This window comes from Diaphorina citri, unplaced genomic scaffold (assembly GCF_000475195.1).
Source record: "Diaphorina citri unplaced genomic scaffold, Diaci psyllid genome assembly version 1.1 scaffold1613, whole genome shotgun sequence".
NCBI classification, from domain to species: domain Eukaryota; kingdom Metazoa; phylum Arthropoda; class Insecta; order Hemiptera; family Psyllidae; genus Diaphorina; species Diaphorina citri.
Window position 1 is genome coordinate 22,923 of NW_007379039.1, and position 17,145 is coordinate 40,067.

Here is a 17,145-nt window from a genome sequence, read left to right on the forward strand (position 1 = left end):
TCAAGTAGCAATAGCAAGTGAAAGAGGTAAAGGTATGAATTTGTTCAAGCGAAGCTTTTACAAATGTCTACCTCGAAATGACACCAATATCATCAAAATCGGACGAACCGTTCGATTGTAATTGAGTAACAAACAAATCAAATACAAAATGGTCGGGTTAAAACATAAACTTCGCTTCGTTCAGTCGTGGCTGCCATGAGGAAGCCTTGTGCAGAGTTGTTGCCATTCAAACCTGCCAGGTACCCGGGGGAACAGTACTCTCTCGTTTGGTATATCGTGGTATCTTGGTAACTTGCTATGGCGTGGAGGTTTGATACCAAGAAGTTCTACTACCAGCGCTTCCCAACTTGAGTACCGTAAAACATACAGACAAATGTCCAGGACCACAGTAAAATTGGAGTTTAAACTTATTTCAACTCTTGGATTGAGTAATCCGGATTGGTTGGATTGGTTAAACTCGGTATTAAATGATCTCTTGGTTGGATTGGTTAAACTCGGTTTTAAATGTTGGATTGGTTAAACTCGGTTTTAAATGTTGGATTGGTTAAACTCGGTTTTAAATGTTGGATTGGTTAAACTCGGTTTTAAATGTTGGATTGGTTAAACTCGGTTTTAAATGTTGGATTGGTTAAACTCGGTTTTAAATGTTGGATTGGTTAAACTCGGTTTTAAATGTTGGATTGGTTAAACTCGGTTTTAAATGTTGGATTGGTTAAACTCGGTTTTAAATGTTGGATTGGTTAAACTCGGTTTTAAATGTTGGATTGGTTAAACTCGGTTTTAAATGTTGGATTGGTTAAACTCGGTTTTAAATGTTGGATTGGTTAAACTCGGTTTTAAATGTTGGATTGGTTAAACTCGGTTTTAAATGTTGGATTGGTTAAACTCGGTTTTAAATGATCTCTTGGTTGGATTGGTTAAACTCGGTTTTAAATGATCTCAATCAGATTGCTTCAGATTAACTGAACACGATTTTTTCTGCTTAATCCATGAGTCGAACTATAACCAAGCCTTAACTCTGCTTGTAGCCCCGAACAAAAACAAATCAATAAATGCCCACAACATCAACTTTACTTCGAATGGTTTGATTTGCCAGGGTTTCACCAAAAGGTTTGCTCCTGAAGAACGGTTTCTTTGTCAGGGTGCTACCCAAAAGGTTTGTTGCTCAAAAAGGGCTCCAAAAAGGTTAAGAACCACTTGTCCACACGTAGTAGAATCTGCGCTTAGTATTCCTCGCACCAACCACGTCTTGGTTCTTGCATAGCGTGTAGATGGTTCTTGGTTCATTCTGAAATCTTGAATACAGACTACGTTCTACGGACTACGCTTTGTTATGTGTTCAGTTCTGCGTTTGTGAGTTTGTCAGTTCAATTCGGTTGTTTGGTCTTTGGTCGTTTCCTTTACCATAATCTTGAAATTCTTGAATAGTTTAGCGTATACTTGGTCTCGGGACGACTTTCGATTCGCTACGAGTAAACGTATTGGATTTTTGGCGTGTCCGATTTCTAGAATAGTGATTTGGGTGGATTTCCGATTTGGGGTTTTGAAATTCTTTCGTTTCTCTTTGTTATGTGTTCAGTTCTGCGTTTGTGAGTTTGTCAGTTCAATTCGGTTGTTTGGTCGTTTCCTTTACCATAATCTTGAAATTCTTGAATAGTTTAGCGTACTTGGTCTCGGGACGACTTTCGATTCGCTACGAGCAAACGTATTGGATTTTTGGCGTGTCCGATTTCTAGAATAGTGATTTGGGTGGATTTCCGATTTGGGGTTTTGAAATTCTTTCGTTTCTCGCAGGAATTTTTTGGAATCTACCGGGAATAGTAGTGAATAAAAAGTGATTTCGTCACGTTATCGATTAGTCCCGGCGTTTGTTTTATTTTTTAGTTGGATTTTCGAGTAGTTTTGCATCGGTTTTTCGTGTATTTTTGTAGATTTTTTATTGGATTTATTGACAAGTATTTTTTATTTTTATCAGTAGATAGTGAATTTTTATTTTTTTGTTGGAGTTTCGAGTAGTTTTGCATCGGTTTTTCGTGTATTTTTGTAGATTTTTTATTGGATTTATTGACAAGTATTTTTTATTTTTATAAGTAGTATTTTTCAATATTATCGAAATATTAAATTTATTTTTGGTTAATTAATAATTAATAACAACGACTGGAATTCGTCCGTATCCGCTGTTAAATAATAATTTGGTATTTTTTCTAGAATCGATTTTTTTTTAAATTTATTAAGTGAAGTGAAGTGTCGTTTTTGCAAATAATGCCCGGTTTAAGTGATAGTGTCATTGCTCAGGTGAAGTGGGAGGTAGTGTGTTAAACCATTTGGATTATCTTCGTTTCCTGTTACCAGAGGTGAGTTTTCAGCATTAAGAGGTTCTTCGAGGTGCCCTAGGGGCGCCAGGCGGCTATTCCGGCACTGCCGCCGACTGTCAGACCGCCCGCCGGAACGTGCCTGGTAGAAATTGAAAAAAGCTTCCGACTTCTAGGTCTCTCAGATGTCAGACTGCCTGAGAGACCTAGTAGTCGGAAGCTTTTTCTGCCACACACGTTACACTTTTGGTCTGTAAGGCCAGCCATTCATATCCGCCACTCACGCTCAGATTGTCTGACACATCCAAGTGTGCCAGTCGGTAAGATGGTCGGAGAGAGGGTGACCTAGGTCCAAGTCAAACTTTGGAGAGAGAAAAGCTAATTCATTGCTGTTCTGCGATGATTTTAGAGGGTCTCATCTCACCAAATTCGCTGTACTCTATGTTACCGTTTTGGCCTATCTGGTTTTAAAACCTCTGTATTTATAGCCGTGTGTTTACGTGGGTATTCACCATAGTAGGTATTTACCAGATTAGAGGAGTCCCCATCACGTGAGCTCACGTGACGTGATACGTGATAGTAGTGTCTTTCTACCTTGAAAGACTTTATGGGTGTCGCCTCCCTCACTGAAAGGGCAGGAAAATAAAATTCTATACGGTCGGCTGGAATTGAATCCTCATCCTCCTGATCAGGTGAGCGGCTACGCCACCGTGATTGGTGTTGTTCGATTATCTGACCGAATTCTCTCCTCCATTAGAAGTCCAAGGTCAAATAGTCACAAGATCAGCGATAGATAAAAACTTGGTAGTACCAACTTTCAAATCTCACCAAGTCACTTCTGACTCTTTATAGAGATACTTCGGGTTATAGCCAAGCCACTCTTGACTCTTATTGAGAGGTTATAGAGTTGGGACGGACCAGAGAGAACTTTCTAAATACCATGGGGACTGTACCTGAAGACTAGAGAAGACATAATAGACTGTTACGTGGAAGATAACCACTAATTTGAATATTTAAAATTAAATTAATATATTTAAATGTTCTTGGCAACTTGTCTCGATGGTGAATGGCTGGCCTAAGCCATTCACCATCGAGTAGACCTGACAGGCGGACCTTTTCAGCCGTACCTGTCAGGTCTACCTGATAGTGAGTGGCTGGCCTAAGCTGCTTGTGGCTGGCCTAAGCTGCTTGTATACTAGTCGATCGACCCTGGCTAAAAACACATCCAAACTATAAACTTTTTATTATTTCCTCCAAAATCCTTCAAGCTTGTTCTGACTTCAATTTCTTGAATTTTCATTTAAAGTTGCAGGAATCCCATTTTGTTCTACAATGGGAACTTACAGGAACTCCATTCGGTTTCCTAGCAACTTACTAGCAAGTGATTTAAATGAGCCCTATGTCCTAATGAGAACTTCATGCTCTAGACGTGAGTACAGTGTTGGGAGCTTGTACAATGATAACTGTACCGGTACTACTGATATGGTAGTCGTAACACTTGTGAGTGGCGTAGACTTCAGTGTAATTCTATCTTAACACTTGGGCTGGACATTCACTATCAGGTATACCTGAAACAGGTGAGCTTGTCAGGTCTAGTTACTTGATAATAGGTATGCGTGCTCATCAGGTATCAGGTAGACCTGACAGGCGGACCTTTTCAGCCGTATCTGATTGTGTGTAATGTTATTGTCTTCTAGAGTGTTTAGCTCATCAGGTATCAGGTAGACCTGACAGGCGGACCTTTTCAGCCGTATCTGATTGTGTGTAATGTTATTGTCTTCTAAAGTGTTTATATTCACATCTCCAATGATGATTAAGTAAGTCTTTATTTTTGACATCTTCATGTTTAATCCATCGTTTTAATTCTTTTGTAAATTCATTCACACTCAGATTAGGCGGTCTGTACGTTTCACTCACTATCAGGTAGACGCCTGAACTGGTCCGCCTGTCAGGTCTACCTGATAGTGAGTGACCGGCCTGAACGTGGCCGCCATTAAAGTCCGGTTCATTTGACTTACATGGGTTGGCGTCCGGTCGCCTTCAGATAGGTATCCAGCACAAATCCCGGTATCACATGGAGTACAAAGTGTAGCAGACTGTAGAGCCACCTGTATTTGGTCGGTATGTAACTTATGTACCAGATAGACTCGAGCATGGGCCACTTATGAGCTTGGTGGAGACCCTGGCTCGCCAGATGACCCCACTCTGTCGGCTTCTGCGACGAGCTGACGAAGTTGTAAACCGGAATTGACTGGTGACTGGCGGAAAGGAGAGAAAGAAGCGAATTTAGTTTTTAAATACTCTCGTAAAAAAAAAAAACTGTTGGTTCAGTAAACTGTAAAATTCATTCAGAATAATGTAGGAAACCTGTACAAAGGTTAGCCCTTATCGAACACGGTTTTCTCGATCCTGATTGGGCCATCCAGTAAGGTTAGGCCGGCCATACATTATCAGGTCGCCTGTCAGTTTTGACTTGTCAGGTTCGAACTGTCATTTCTGGCATGAAGCCTGATGAGCACACACACTGCATGAAGATTTCATCAGTTTGTTATCAGTTTACCATGGATCCTCCTGGTGATGATTTGCTTTTGCTGTCTGTATTTAGGTATTTTAATTATTGCGAATCGTAATCGTACAAACAAGCGGAGAAAACGCAAACAATGGTGCAAAGAATGGTAGGTATTTGTGCATTCTGACTTCATGTCATGACAGAACTTATCGAATTTTCATCATGTCTCAGGTCGCCTGACATGCCACCTGACGAACTAGTTTTTACTGCCACACACTTCATTCCAGACATGACAGGTCGGAACTGACACGTCAAAACTGACAGGCGACCTGATAGTGTATGGCCGGCCTTAGGAATGGTACCTAGCTCTGCAACAGTCAGATTGCTGAACACCATGAGTGTTCTATCAAGGGAAGCAGTCTTTTTTCCGAGTCTAGTTAGCTTAGAGCGGGAGTCGCCAACCTTTTATGAGTCGCGAGATACTCACATGACTAGGATACCCTTGGCAAGCTAACTTTAGTCTCGGAACCAAAAATTTACCTACGATGTAACGACGTAAATTTTTGGTTCCCATAATAAGAATAAGAATAATAATAATAATTTTAGACATTTATTTATTTGGGTTCGATTTCCGCCCAGGGCGGATTTTCGATTCCCCCCTTAGCGAGAAGTTGACCCGCTTCCTCACATTAGCCTCACCCAGCCGGGAAAAGCTAGCAGCGAATACCCCAGAACACAAATAATCGCCTTCGTGTAGTCATCCCATCTCAGTTCGGCCACGTTGAAGAAGAACATCGACCTGTCTTCAGGACTGAGTTGTCCCCAGAGGGACTGGACGTTGCTGTCATGCCAGGTCCACTGACGTAGGGCGAAGAACGCGAGCGTCTCCGTCGCCTTGTGCAGTTTGGAGTAGATTGTGCCCAAACTGAAATGAAAGAAATAGTTAGCTTCGAGCGTAGCACGTCTGCCTATTAAGCGCGAAACTGCGGGTTCGATTCTCGCCCAGGGCGGATTTTTGATTCCCCCCTTGGCGAGAAGTTGACCCGCTTCCTCACATTAGCCTCACCCAGCCGGGAAAAGCTAGCAGCGAATACCCCAAAACACAGATGGGATTACCCCGATCACCAAAATGGGGATCTCGGACGGGCATTCAAAGTGCTATCACCGCTGCCTAGAAAGGATTAACGGAGGAACTTTATTCGAAGTGGCGGAACTCTAATGCCAAACCAATTTTATATTCGAAGTGGCGGAACTCTAATGCCAAGCCAATTTTATATTCGAAGTGGGAACTCTAATGCCAAACCAATTTTATGTCGGCCACTCACGCGGACCTACGTCTCGTCTGTCAGAAAGTCTAAAGCCGGCCACTCACTATCAGGTAGACGCCTGAACTGGTCCGCCTGTCAGGTCTACCTGATAGTGAGTGTGTACTCATAAGGTATGCTCATCAGATAGACCTGACAGACGGACCTGTTCAGAGGTACCTGTCAGGTCTACCTGAGAGTGAGTGACCGGCCTAAACTTGGCCGCCATTAAATTCCGGTTCATTTGACTTACATGGGTCGGCGTCCGGTCGCCTTCAGATAGGTATCCAGCACCAATCCCGGTATCACATGGAGCACAAAGTGTAGCAGACTGTAGAGCCACCTGTATTTGGTCGGTATGTAACTTATGTACCAGATAGACTCGAGCATGGGCCACTTGTGAGCTTGGTGGAGACCCTGGCTCGCCAGATGTCCCCACTCTGTCGGCTTCTGCGACGAGCTGACGAAGTTGTAAACCGGAATTGACTGGTGACTGGCGGAAAGGAGAGAGAGAAGCGAATTTAGTTTTTAAATACTCTCGTAAAAAAAAAACTGTTGGTTAATTAAAACTGTAAAATCCATTCAGAATAATGTAGGAAACCTGTACAGGGTAGGTACTAAGGAAGAGTAGCCCTTATCGAACACGGTTTTCTCGATCCTGATTGGGCCACCCAGTAAGGTTAGGAATGGCGGAATGGCACCGGATGGGTGACATTATTTCTTCTATCCTGTCCAAGATAATCCGGAGTACCAGTATGAATATATTTATGCGTGAATTTAAGCAACGTTACGCGTGGTTGGTATTCGGATGGGTGACAGTATTTCTTCTATCCTGTCCAAGATAATCCGGAGTACCAGTATGAGTATACATATATTTATGCGTGAAGTTAAGCAACGTTACGCGTGGTTGGTATTCGGTTCGTGTAAACACCACTGGAATCCAGTAAGATTTTAGTCCAGTGGGATAAAATGCACTTTTGTTAGTTTTGCTGGAGATGAATAGACGCCGGTGGTAATTATATATTTTTCTCATATCACTTATCTATATTTTTCCCCTCAATTGTGTATTTTTTTACCCCATTAAAACCAGTGTACATACGTGTATTATGTACATTTGTGTGAATTTTTTTCCGATCTATCTCGAACTCGGAATGGCACCTAGCTCTGCAACAGTCAGATTGCTGAACACCATGAGTGTTCTATCAAGGGAAGCAGTCTAGACTGTCTAGTTAGCTTACCTAGCTCTGCAACAGTCAGATTGCTGAACACCATGAGTGTTCTATCAAGGGAAGCAGTCTAGACTGTCTAGTTAGCTTTTCCAGGGAAAGTTAAGTCCTTCTAAGTTTAAAAGAAAAAAGAGGAGGTCTACAATCTACATCTACGGGTGACCCTTATCAATATTGTCTTTGTAATTTGTATTTTACTTGTGTTTTGCTGTATTTCCGTGTTAGTTAGCTTAGAGCGGGAGTCGCCAACCTTTTATGAGTCGCGAGCTCGCGAGATACTCACATGACTAGGATACCCTTGGCAAGCTAACTTTAGTCTCGGAACCAAAAATTTACCTACCTACGATGTAACGACGTAAATTTTTGGTTCCCATAATAATAATAATAGTAATCATAATAATAATAGTGCTTATTTGAGGAGGTACTTTTCAAAACCTCACAAGTCACTCGAGCACAATTTTTCAGGAGAGCTCAAAAACTGATTTAAGCATTCCTGTTACCTGTACCTCATATCACCAAAGTATGGAAAAGTATCTTACAAGTGTAATAGCCAATGGAAAAGCAGAATTTTGAATTTGGACGAATCATATCAAAATATGGAATTGAATCGTTCCCAAGAAGAACGGCCTATGTGAAAATTTTCGATTTTTTTTTATTCTTTAGTTGGGCCCTCTGTGATCTCCTTGTTTCAATGCACTAATCAGTTTGGGGGGGAGAAAATCGGAAGTCGTTTTTTTTCGACCAACTTCGTGAAGATTCGAGTAAAATTTCAGAAGAATAACGGCCTATGTGAAATAGCCTACAAATTCCAAGCGAAACCACCTGAAGAGATGGAAAAACCACGCGTGAACATTTACGATATTCTACAAGAGAAACTCAAACAAGCTGAGACTGACGAACTACGTGGAGACCTTCAATCCTTTTTGTACTACTTTTGTTCTTCAATCCTTCTTGTACAAACTTTGTCCTTCAATAAAATTCCTTTGATACTATTTTTGTTCGTCAGTCCTTTTGTACTAATTTTGTCCTTCAATGCTTTTTGTACTACTAATTTTGTCATTCAATAAAATTCCTTTTGTACTAATTTTGTCCTTCAGTCCTTTCTGTCTTTATTTTATGCGTCAATCCTTTTTCGACTCATTTCCTCCTTCTGCTCCGTTTAAACTCTTTTGGTCCGCCACTCCTTTTTGAGCTGCCTTTGGGGCCATTTTCGGTTTCTTGTGTGAAAACACGGTCGTGATGAGCACCGCCAAGACATAGACTAGCGCGCAGGCTAGGATTAGAGTGAGGTTGCTGAAAGCGCCAAGTACAAGACGTAGGAATACGAGTAGACACCAGGCGGTGATGAGGAAGGTCGTGTGCTTGACGGTAAGATGAACCATCCGGAGTCTGAAATGATAGTACAGGGTGGTTGCAAATTTGTGAATCATTGAAATATGTATCTAGAGAACAAATATTTTTTTTTTTTTTTTTTTTTCCGGTGGTTGCAAATTTGTGAATCATTGAAATATGTATCTAGAGAACAAATTTTTTTTTTTTTTTTTTCTTCCGTACCTAACTACATTTTTGTGTCATACGCAGCATAGGTACCTACTAGAGGGGATTGGTTTCGTGACTTTTTGGGAGAGGTTTGATAAAGAGAACTGTAACCACGGAGGTCTTATCGTTCCAAAATCGAAGAGATAAGGACGGGATAGGAGAAAGCCAGTCGTTCTAAGAACGAACCTTATCGGTTGAGGATAAAGTTCGCCCCGGGCGCAATTCGAACCCCCGTGATTTAGCTGAGCCAGCCTAGTTAGCTTGTTTGATAGTACGTCTGCCTTGTAAGCACTAGGCCGCGAGATCGATTCTCGCTCGGGACGGATTTTATCCCGAACGGATAATGTTCGTTCTCGGAACGACTGGCTACTTCTCAAGTTTTCGTCTACTTACTTCTCATGTTTTCGTCGCGCCAGGGGCAGCGTGTCGATATCATCCTTCATCAGGTAGACGCGCAGGCCCAGAATAATCGCCTCCACAGATTCACCTCGTTGATTGACGATTTCGACTATGTGTAGACAGTGGACACAGTTTCAGACTTCAGCAGAATAGCCGAAGTTTGTGTCGACTGAGAAGGAAACAACTCAGGTCTATTCCATAGTCTGTCTTCACATTCTGTTTAATCTACGTCGTAGAAGTTTAACCCATCCTTTACGGCTGTTTGCCCCTACACCTAAGCCTTGGAATGGGCTTTTTGTGTTTGAATTTACTTACTTCTCATGTTTTCGTCGCGCCAGGGGCAGCGTGTCGATATCATCCTTCATCAGGTAGACGCGCAGGCCCAGAATAATCGCCGACGGGGGCAGAAGAGGATATAATAATAAACTTGTTAATAATAATTAGGGTGGTTCATCATAAAGGTACTGCTCGAATAGGACTTGTAGTCCCTTGAAAAAAGAAGAAGAACTAGAAAAAAAAGTGTGTTTCACCACCGTGTTTACCTATTTCGTAGCAAAATGAAATAAATGCTACATTAGACTCTTGTGGTCTGTGTCGTAGCATGTCCCTCGTAGTAAGCCTCTCATCAGATGGGCAATAAGAGACACAATACCTACTTTCCATTCATGTACTGGGGCAATGCGAGAACACCTGAAAGTGACCCGTTGAAATTTCAGCGATCGATCTGAGTGCAAATTTTTTTGTCTAAGGTGGGTTTCGAACTCGCAGCAGTGGGCTACTACCTACTATACTTACTTGGGTGTTGTCTCCTCCAATTTCTCATCTGTCTCATCCAGGATGTTCTGTATAAACTCCTCATAGTTATAGGGGACATCGTAGAATCTCTCATCTATCTCCTTGCGAGGACAATGCGTGTACGCTGTGGATACGTGAACGAACGACTGAGGAAAAATTGAGAATCGAATTAGAAAGAATTGGAAATAAACATATTTATACATTTTTAAAAAAAATCATTAAGTATGTAATCAGAAATGAACCAGAAACCTTATTTATCCTGATGGAACAGGACGCGCGCCGAAGGACTTTGAAATCATGAGTTCCCTGAACAACCTTGGGCGTGCTTGGGCAATTGCGAGTTGTTGGCTTTTTCTCGGCCCGACTTAGGCTGGACGAGGTGTGAGGTGGCGAGTAGCTTACAGTCGAATCGAGGATAAGATTCCGGTCTCTAACCTTGGCAGTCATACAGTAAAACTCAGTTAAAGAAATAACTTCGTTCAACAATTTATGCCCCATTCATGTACTGGGGCAATGCGAGAACACCAGAAAGTGACCCGTTGAAATTTCAGCGATCGATCTGAGTGCAAAATTTCTTGTCTAAGGTGGGCTTCGAACCCGCAGCAGTGGGCTACTACCTACTATACTTACTTGGGTGTTGTCTCTTCCAATTTCTCGTCTGTCTGGTTCATAATGTTCTGTATAAACTCCTCATACTTATAGGGGACATCGTAGAATCTCTCATCTATCTCCTTGCGAGGACAATGCGTGTACGCTGTGGATACGTGAACGAACGACTGAGGAGAAATTGAGAATCGAATTAGAAAGAATTGGAAATAAACATATTTATACATTTAAAAAAAAAATCATTAAGTATGTAATCAGAAATGAACCAGAAACCTTGTTTATCCTGATGGAATAGGACGCGCGCCGAAGGACTTTGAAATCATGAGTTCCCTGAACAACCTTGGGCGTGCTTGGGCAATTGCGTGTTATTGACTTTTCTCGGTCCGACTTAGGCTGGACGAGGTGTGAGGTGGCGAGTAGCTTACAGCCGAATCGAGGATAAGATTCCGGTCTCTAACCTTGGCAGTCATACAGTAAAACTCAGTTAAAGAAATAACTTCGTTCAACAATTTATGCCCACAGACAGTTTTCAGTTTATCCAGAGTTTAAGAAATACTGGCAAGGGTAAACAGGTGACCTCAAACAAAACCCTTGACATTGTGTGGTAAGTTCGGCCATTACTCCATTAGTGTTTCATTTACCTTCAAGTGTTTCATTTACCTTCAAGTGTTTCATTTACCTTCAAGTGTTTCATCTCCTTAGCCAGTTCCAGCATGGATCGCACCCCCAGGATATTAATCTGAACTGCTGTCCGAATCTGTTCATCAAACCTAACAGTAGCCGCGCCGTGAAGTACCACGGTCACTGAGTCTATGAGCCGCTCCCGGTCCTGTCCACTCAGACCGAGGCCGGGAAGTGAAATGTCCCCGGCGACGGCGGAAATTTTGTCGCGGAACGCCGGGACTTCGGTGAAGTAAGTACCTTCAAGTGTTTCATTTACCTTCAAGTGTTTCATCTCCTTAGCCAGTTCCAGCATGGATCGCACCCCCAGGATATTAATCTGAACTGCTGTCCGAATCTGTTCATCAAACCTAACAGTAGCCGCGCCGTGAAGTACCACGGTCACTGAGTCTATGAGCCGCTCCCGGTCCTGTCCACTCAGACCGAGGCCGGGAAGTGAAATGTCCCCGGCGACGGCGGAAATTTTGTCGCGGAACGCCGGGACTTCGGTGGCCAGACGACGGAACACCTGGGGAGAGAGAGATTAGCGTTAGATCAGAAGAGAAGGTTTGGGTACGAAATGTAAGAATTGGATATCAAAATAAATGAGAGCAGTAGTCAAATCAGTTTGACAACGCTACTAAGAGATCTATTGTTGCCTCACATACATATAGTGAACAAATTGATAGGTGAAAAATCGAAAGTGGCCTACGCCATTAGTATTAAAGCAGAAGAAAATAAACAACATAGGAAAATGGATACCTTAAGGAAAATAGTCAAATCAGTTTGACAACGCTACTAAGAGATCTATTGTTGCCTCACATACGTATAGTGAACAAATTAATAGGTGAAAAATCGAAAGTGGCCTACGCCATTAGTATTAAAGCAGAAGAAAATAAACAACATAGGAAAATGGATACCTTAAGGAAAAAGGAAACCTTCATCATTTAGGAACGACTGTGTATTCGGCCATTAGTCCAGACACGGAACGAGCCCAGATATTGTTCCTGGGAATTCAAAGGGTTTTTAAACCCTAATCCTTCCAACGCCGTGAGATAGGTGTCATTCCTATCTCACGGACACAGAAAACAGAAACAAATTTAGTATCTTCTTACCCGGTCTTCGAAAATGGCGTCCAATCGCTCCTGTACGGGTTTGCCCCGCTTGGGCCGAATGAGCAAATAGATCCTCCTCAAGTGGGGACAAGATCGGAGCAGCTTCTCCGTCAACGCCTTTCCCATAAACCCCGTACCGCCCGTAATGAGCACGGTAGCTCCGCGGTAGAACTCCTGAATGGGCGTGCCCACTTCGTGTTCCGGAACTTCTCGAGGTTGCCCGAAGCTGTTTTCGCCGAGTAGCTCCCAAGGGTCAATCGGGTAGTCGGGGGTGACGATGTCATTGTAGTTGACCGGGCGGGAGCGCTTGGGAACCTGGCCCGTGGTCACTTTGGTCGCCAGAACTGCCACGGACATCCTGTGTGCGGGGGGACTTTGGAAAGTTTCTTTGTGATGGACTGAGTTATTGCTCTAGGCAGTCTAGGCTCTACAGTCTGCTAATAAAGGGACTACTTGTCAAATAAGTCTTACTAAAACCAGAAGTCCAATTAAAAAAATAAAATAAAAAATAATAATAATACTTCACACTTCTTGGTAGGTAGGTAAAATATATATATAAAAAAAAAAACGGGAATGTTTCTAAAAGATTTATTGAAATCAAAAATACACATCCGAACCCAAATCGTTTTTCCCGAAAATGTTACTCCTTCGGATCACGAAAAAATCGAACTGATGTGGGTTTTCAATAGAAACAAAACCAAGGAAACTAAGTAGGTACCTACTAGGTACGGAAAACTAAAAAAAAACTATAGGTGTAGGTAGGTACAGAGGAAAACTATGAAAACCATATGGGTACAGAGGAAAACTTTAACAAAAGTGGAACTAATAGGCAATGTGTTTTTTTGAAATAGGTAGGTAATTAGAGAGGGAAAACTAATACAGTCCTTGCTTGTCCAAAAAAACCAGTTCATGTCATTTATTCATACCTTGAATCAGGGCCGTATTTAAGGGGGCGGGGGCTCCCTCCTCGAGGTTAATTTTTCTCCTTCACTGTAGGCAAAACTCCGAGAATGGAGCAGTGTGAGATAGGTGTCATTCCTATCTCACGGACACAGAAAACAAGAACAAATTTAGTATCTTCTTACCCGGTCTTCGAAAATGGCGTCCAATCGCTCCTGTACGGGTTTGCCCCGCTTGGGCCGAATGAGCAAATAGATCCTCCTCAAGTGGGGACAAGATCGGAGCAGCTTCTCCGTCAACGCCTGCCCCCTCCCTCCCTCGACAAAATCCTGGATACGGCCCTGTCTCGAATACCTCGCATTGTTGGGGAACTTCCACTCCTAAAGTTATTGGAAACTTAGTGGGAACTTCTAACTTCTATGTTATTGGAAACTTAGTGGGAACTTTTAAGATTAGTAGGTGATAATATTTTAATAATAATTCTTGACTCCAAGAAACATGCTATCTACAATGTCAGCTACATAATATGTATGTTTGCTAATAATTACCTAGCCCATGTATAATATTATGTCATACTAAATACCATTATATTTTATGAGAAATAGCCTAGTTAGCTTAGTTGATAGTGCGTCTGCCTCGTAAGCGCTAGGCCGCGGGTTCGATTCCCGCCCGGGGCGGATTTTATCCTGATTATACAGGGTGTCCTAAACGAACCGAACTTAGCAAATAATCTCAATTATTAAAATGGGGTTATCCCGTAAATTAAAATGGGGTTATCCCGTAAATTTCTAAAAAAAAAAAAATATAGCTAAAGGGGTTCTCATTTGCGGATAAAGAAGTTGCAGTTAAGCAGTTTAAGAATAAAATTTCTTCTTCTTCTTTTTTGCCCTTCAAACGACCCATCGTAAGTTAATTTTTGGAAAACCTTGTATTATTTATAATATTACCTGTATTTTTATAAAAATTTTCAAGATTTTATCTCTCCCTGGCTTTCATTTTCATCTGACGTACAAAACCTTTTTGTACGTGTGTAGTTTTATTTATATTTACTTATATATAAGTTTATAAGATTTCCTTTCTCAATAAAATGAAAAATAAATATCACAAGTCAAGTTTCAACCATTTTCCTTTTATACAAGATTATATTTATCATAATAACTATAATATGTCAATAGGGGAAAATGAAAACAGATCGCTTTTTTTGTTTTATACAATATTATTTTATTCACTACCATACCGTTAGTCTTTGACTGAAGATGCCGTAACTGGCGAAAGTGAATAAAATAATATTGTAAAACAAAAAAAAAGCGATCTGTTTTCATTTTTCCCTATTGATTTTAATTTGTTTTATCAAGTGTTGTGTATACCCTTGAAAGTTCTAAGTTTTTAATATTATAATATGTACTTGATTATTATCAAACAAAACTATCAGCAGGACTTGAAGAAAAAATGGTTCGTCAGTTCTTTTTGTACTCAGTTGGTCAGTCCAAACATTTTGTACTAATTTTGTCCTTCAATCCTTCTTGTACTAATTTTTTCCTTCAATCCTTTTTGTACTAATTTTGTCTGTCCGTCTTTTTTGTCCTTCAATCCTTTTTGTATTATTTTGTCCTTCAATCCTTGTTGTACTAATTTTTTCCTTCAATCCTTTTTGTACTAATTTTGTCCTTCAATCCTTTTTGTACTACTTTTGTTCTTCAATCTTTCTTGTACTAACTTTGTCCTTCAATAAAATTCCTTTTTTACTATTTCTGTAATTTTGTCCTTCAATCCTTTTTGTACTAATTTTGTCCTTCAATCCTTCTTGTACTAATTTTTTCCTTCAATCCTTTTTATACTAATTTTGTCCTTCAATTCTTTTTGTACTTGTTTTTTTCTTCAATCCTTTTTGTACTACTTTTGTTCTTCAATCCTTTTTGTACTTATTTTTTTCTTCAATCCTTTTTGTACTATTGTTCTTCAATCTTTCTTGTACTAACTTTGTCCTTCAATAAAATTCCTTTTTTACTATTTCTGTCCGTCAGTCCTTTTTGTACTGATTTTGTCTGTCAGTCCGTTTTTTACTAATTTTGTCCTTTAATAAAATTCCTTTTGTATTAATTTTGTCCTTCAATCCTTCTTGTACTAATTTTTTCCTTCAATCCGAACTTGTTAATAATAATTAGGGTGGTTCATCATAAAGGTATAGGTACTGCTCGAATAGGACTTGTAGTCCCTTGAAAAAAGAAGAAGAACTAGGAAAAAAAAAAAGTGTTTCACCACCGTGTTTACCTATTTCGTAGCAAAATGAAATAAATGCTACATTAGACTCTTGTGGTCTGTGTCGTAGCATGTCCCTGACTGTTCTATTATTGTAAAGGTGTGTTCACACATAGAGAGCGGGCTGTCGATCGTCTTCGATCAACGACCGTCGACTATGTATGGACAAGTGGTGTGGACACATCTTAATACTCACTGATGGACGGACGGAAAACGGCTAGGGGCAGACCACCGCCTTCATTTCGGACAACTTCCTCTGCCAGGGCTTTCGTCAGGGTGTACGTGTTGGGCCACTTTCCGAGAATCCTGACGGGGGCATACTAAGAAGAAGAAAAATAAGAAGAGTAGCAGGAGGAGGAGGAGGAGGAAGAAGATGATGGAGAAGAAGAGGCTAAGATGGGGGAAGAAGCAGAAGAGGATAAGGAGGGGGAGGAGGGAGAATAAGCTGGGATATAAAAGGAATTGAGGAGCTGAGTGCAAAAAGGGCGATAAATGAAAATCATCAAACTGAGATATTTAACTTTAAAGTTTTCAATTTTTCATCAAAATCCTTGAAAAGTATGTTTACAAAAGACGAAACTTGTTAATAATAATTAGAGTGGTTCATCATAAAGGTACGGCTCGAATAGGACTTGTAGTCCCTTGAAAAAAGAAGAACTAGGAAAAAAAAAGTGTTCCACCACCGTGTTTACCTATTTCGTAGCAAAATGAAATAAATGCTACATTAGACTCTTGTGGTCTGTGTCGTAGCATGTCCCTCGTAGTAAAAAAAAAAGTTATCACTGCAGTTCAAACGCTGGAAGATAGAGCGCACCACGTTCTATTCAAAAAACCGTTTTACGCAAAAAAGGGTAAAATCCATATTTCCCTTTTTGCACCCAGCTCCTCTTATCTTTTTATATTGCTGACAAAAACCATTTTTTAGTTAATTATTTTGAAAGTATACATTCATTTATTTATAATTAAATATTACATTCAATTCCAATAAGTCATTGTTCTACTTGGTTTTTTCCTTTCTTTAATTTCTATTACATATTTAGTCTAAACATAAATGCTTGTCACAAATGTCGTTCCCCGCCCAATAGACTACGCTGAATGCTATGACTTGACTTGGACTCGAACCACCAACCTTCCGATCCAGAGTCCACCGTGGCAACCACTACACCACTGAGGTGGGTCAGGAGGGTGCTTGTCACAAATGTCGTTCCCCGCCCAATACACTACGCTGAATTCTATGACTTGACTTGGACTCGAACCACCAACCTTCCGATCCAGAGTCCACCGTGGCAACCACTACACCACTGAGGTGGGTCAGGAGGGGAAATGGGCTTCAGGAGAGGAGAAATCGTGCATGTTCCAGAAAGAAAATACGACCCTTGTTGACCAATGACCTGTACCTACTGCATTAGGTAGCCGGTTATACCCCGGATCCCCCTACATTATCCCAATAGGTAGCTTATAAACATTAAAACTGATCTAGGGCAAATGGTCTATTGTTATGAACAGGTTCCCTGAGTTCCG

General features: G+C 41.0%; 1 protein-coding gene across 1 annotated transcript; it reads right to left on the reverse strand.

Moving 5' to 3' along the window:
• Positions 1-4,326: 4,326 nt before the first annotated feature.
• LOC113470475 lies at positions 4,327-12,822 on the reverse strand. Its single transcript, XM_026828948.1, has 11 exons — positions 12,466-12,822; positions 11,370-11,879; positions 10,715-10,860; positions 10,400-10,514; positions 10,085-10,230; positions 9,909-9,979; positions 9,284-9,398; positions 8,489-8,740; positions 6,379-6,618; positions 5,510-5,746; positions 4,327-4,570 (listed from the first exon to the last, which is right to left on the reverse strand). Exons 1-11 carry the CDS (start codon positions 12,820-12,822, stop codon positions 4,327-4,329), a joined length of 2,433 nt encoding a protein of 810 aa, XP_026684749.1.
• Between the last annotated feature and the right edge of the window lie 4,323 nt (positions 12,823-17,145).

Excerpts from the sequence above, each read along its gene's own strand:
- LOC113470475 (XM_026828948.1), bottom strand. The coding sequence starts at position 12,822 with ATGTCCGTGGCAGTTCTGGCGACCAAAGTGACCACGGGCCAGGTTCCC. Across the intron at positions 11,880-12,465 it reads ACGCCATTTTCGAAGACCGG|GTGTTCCGTCGTCTGGCCAC; the intron begins GTAAGAAGATAC and ends CTCTCTCCCCAG. Across the intron at positions 10,231-10,399 it reads ATTGCCCAAGCACGCCCAAG|TCGTTCGTTCACGTATCCAC; the intron begins GTTGTTCAGGGA and ends ATTTTTCCTCAG.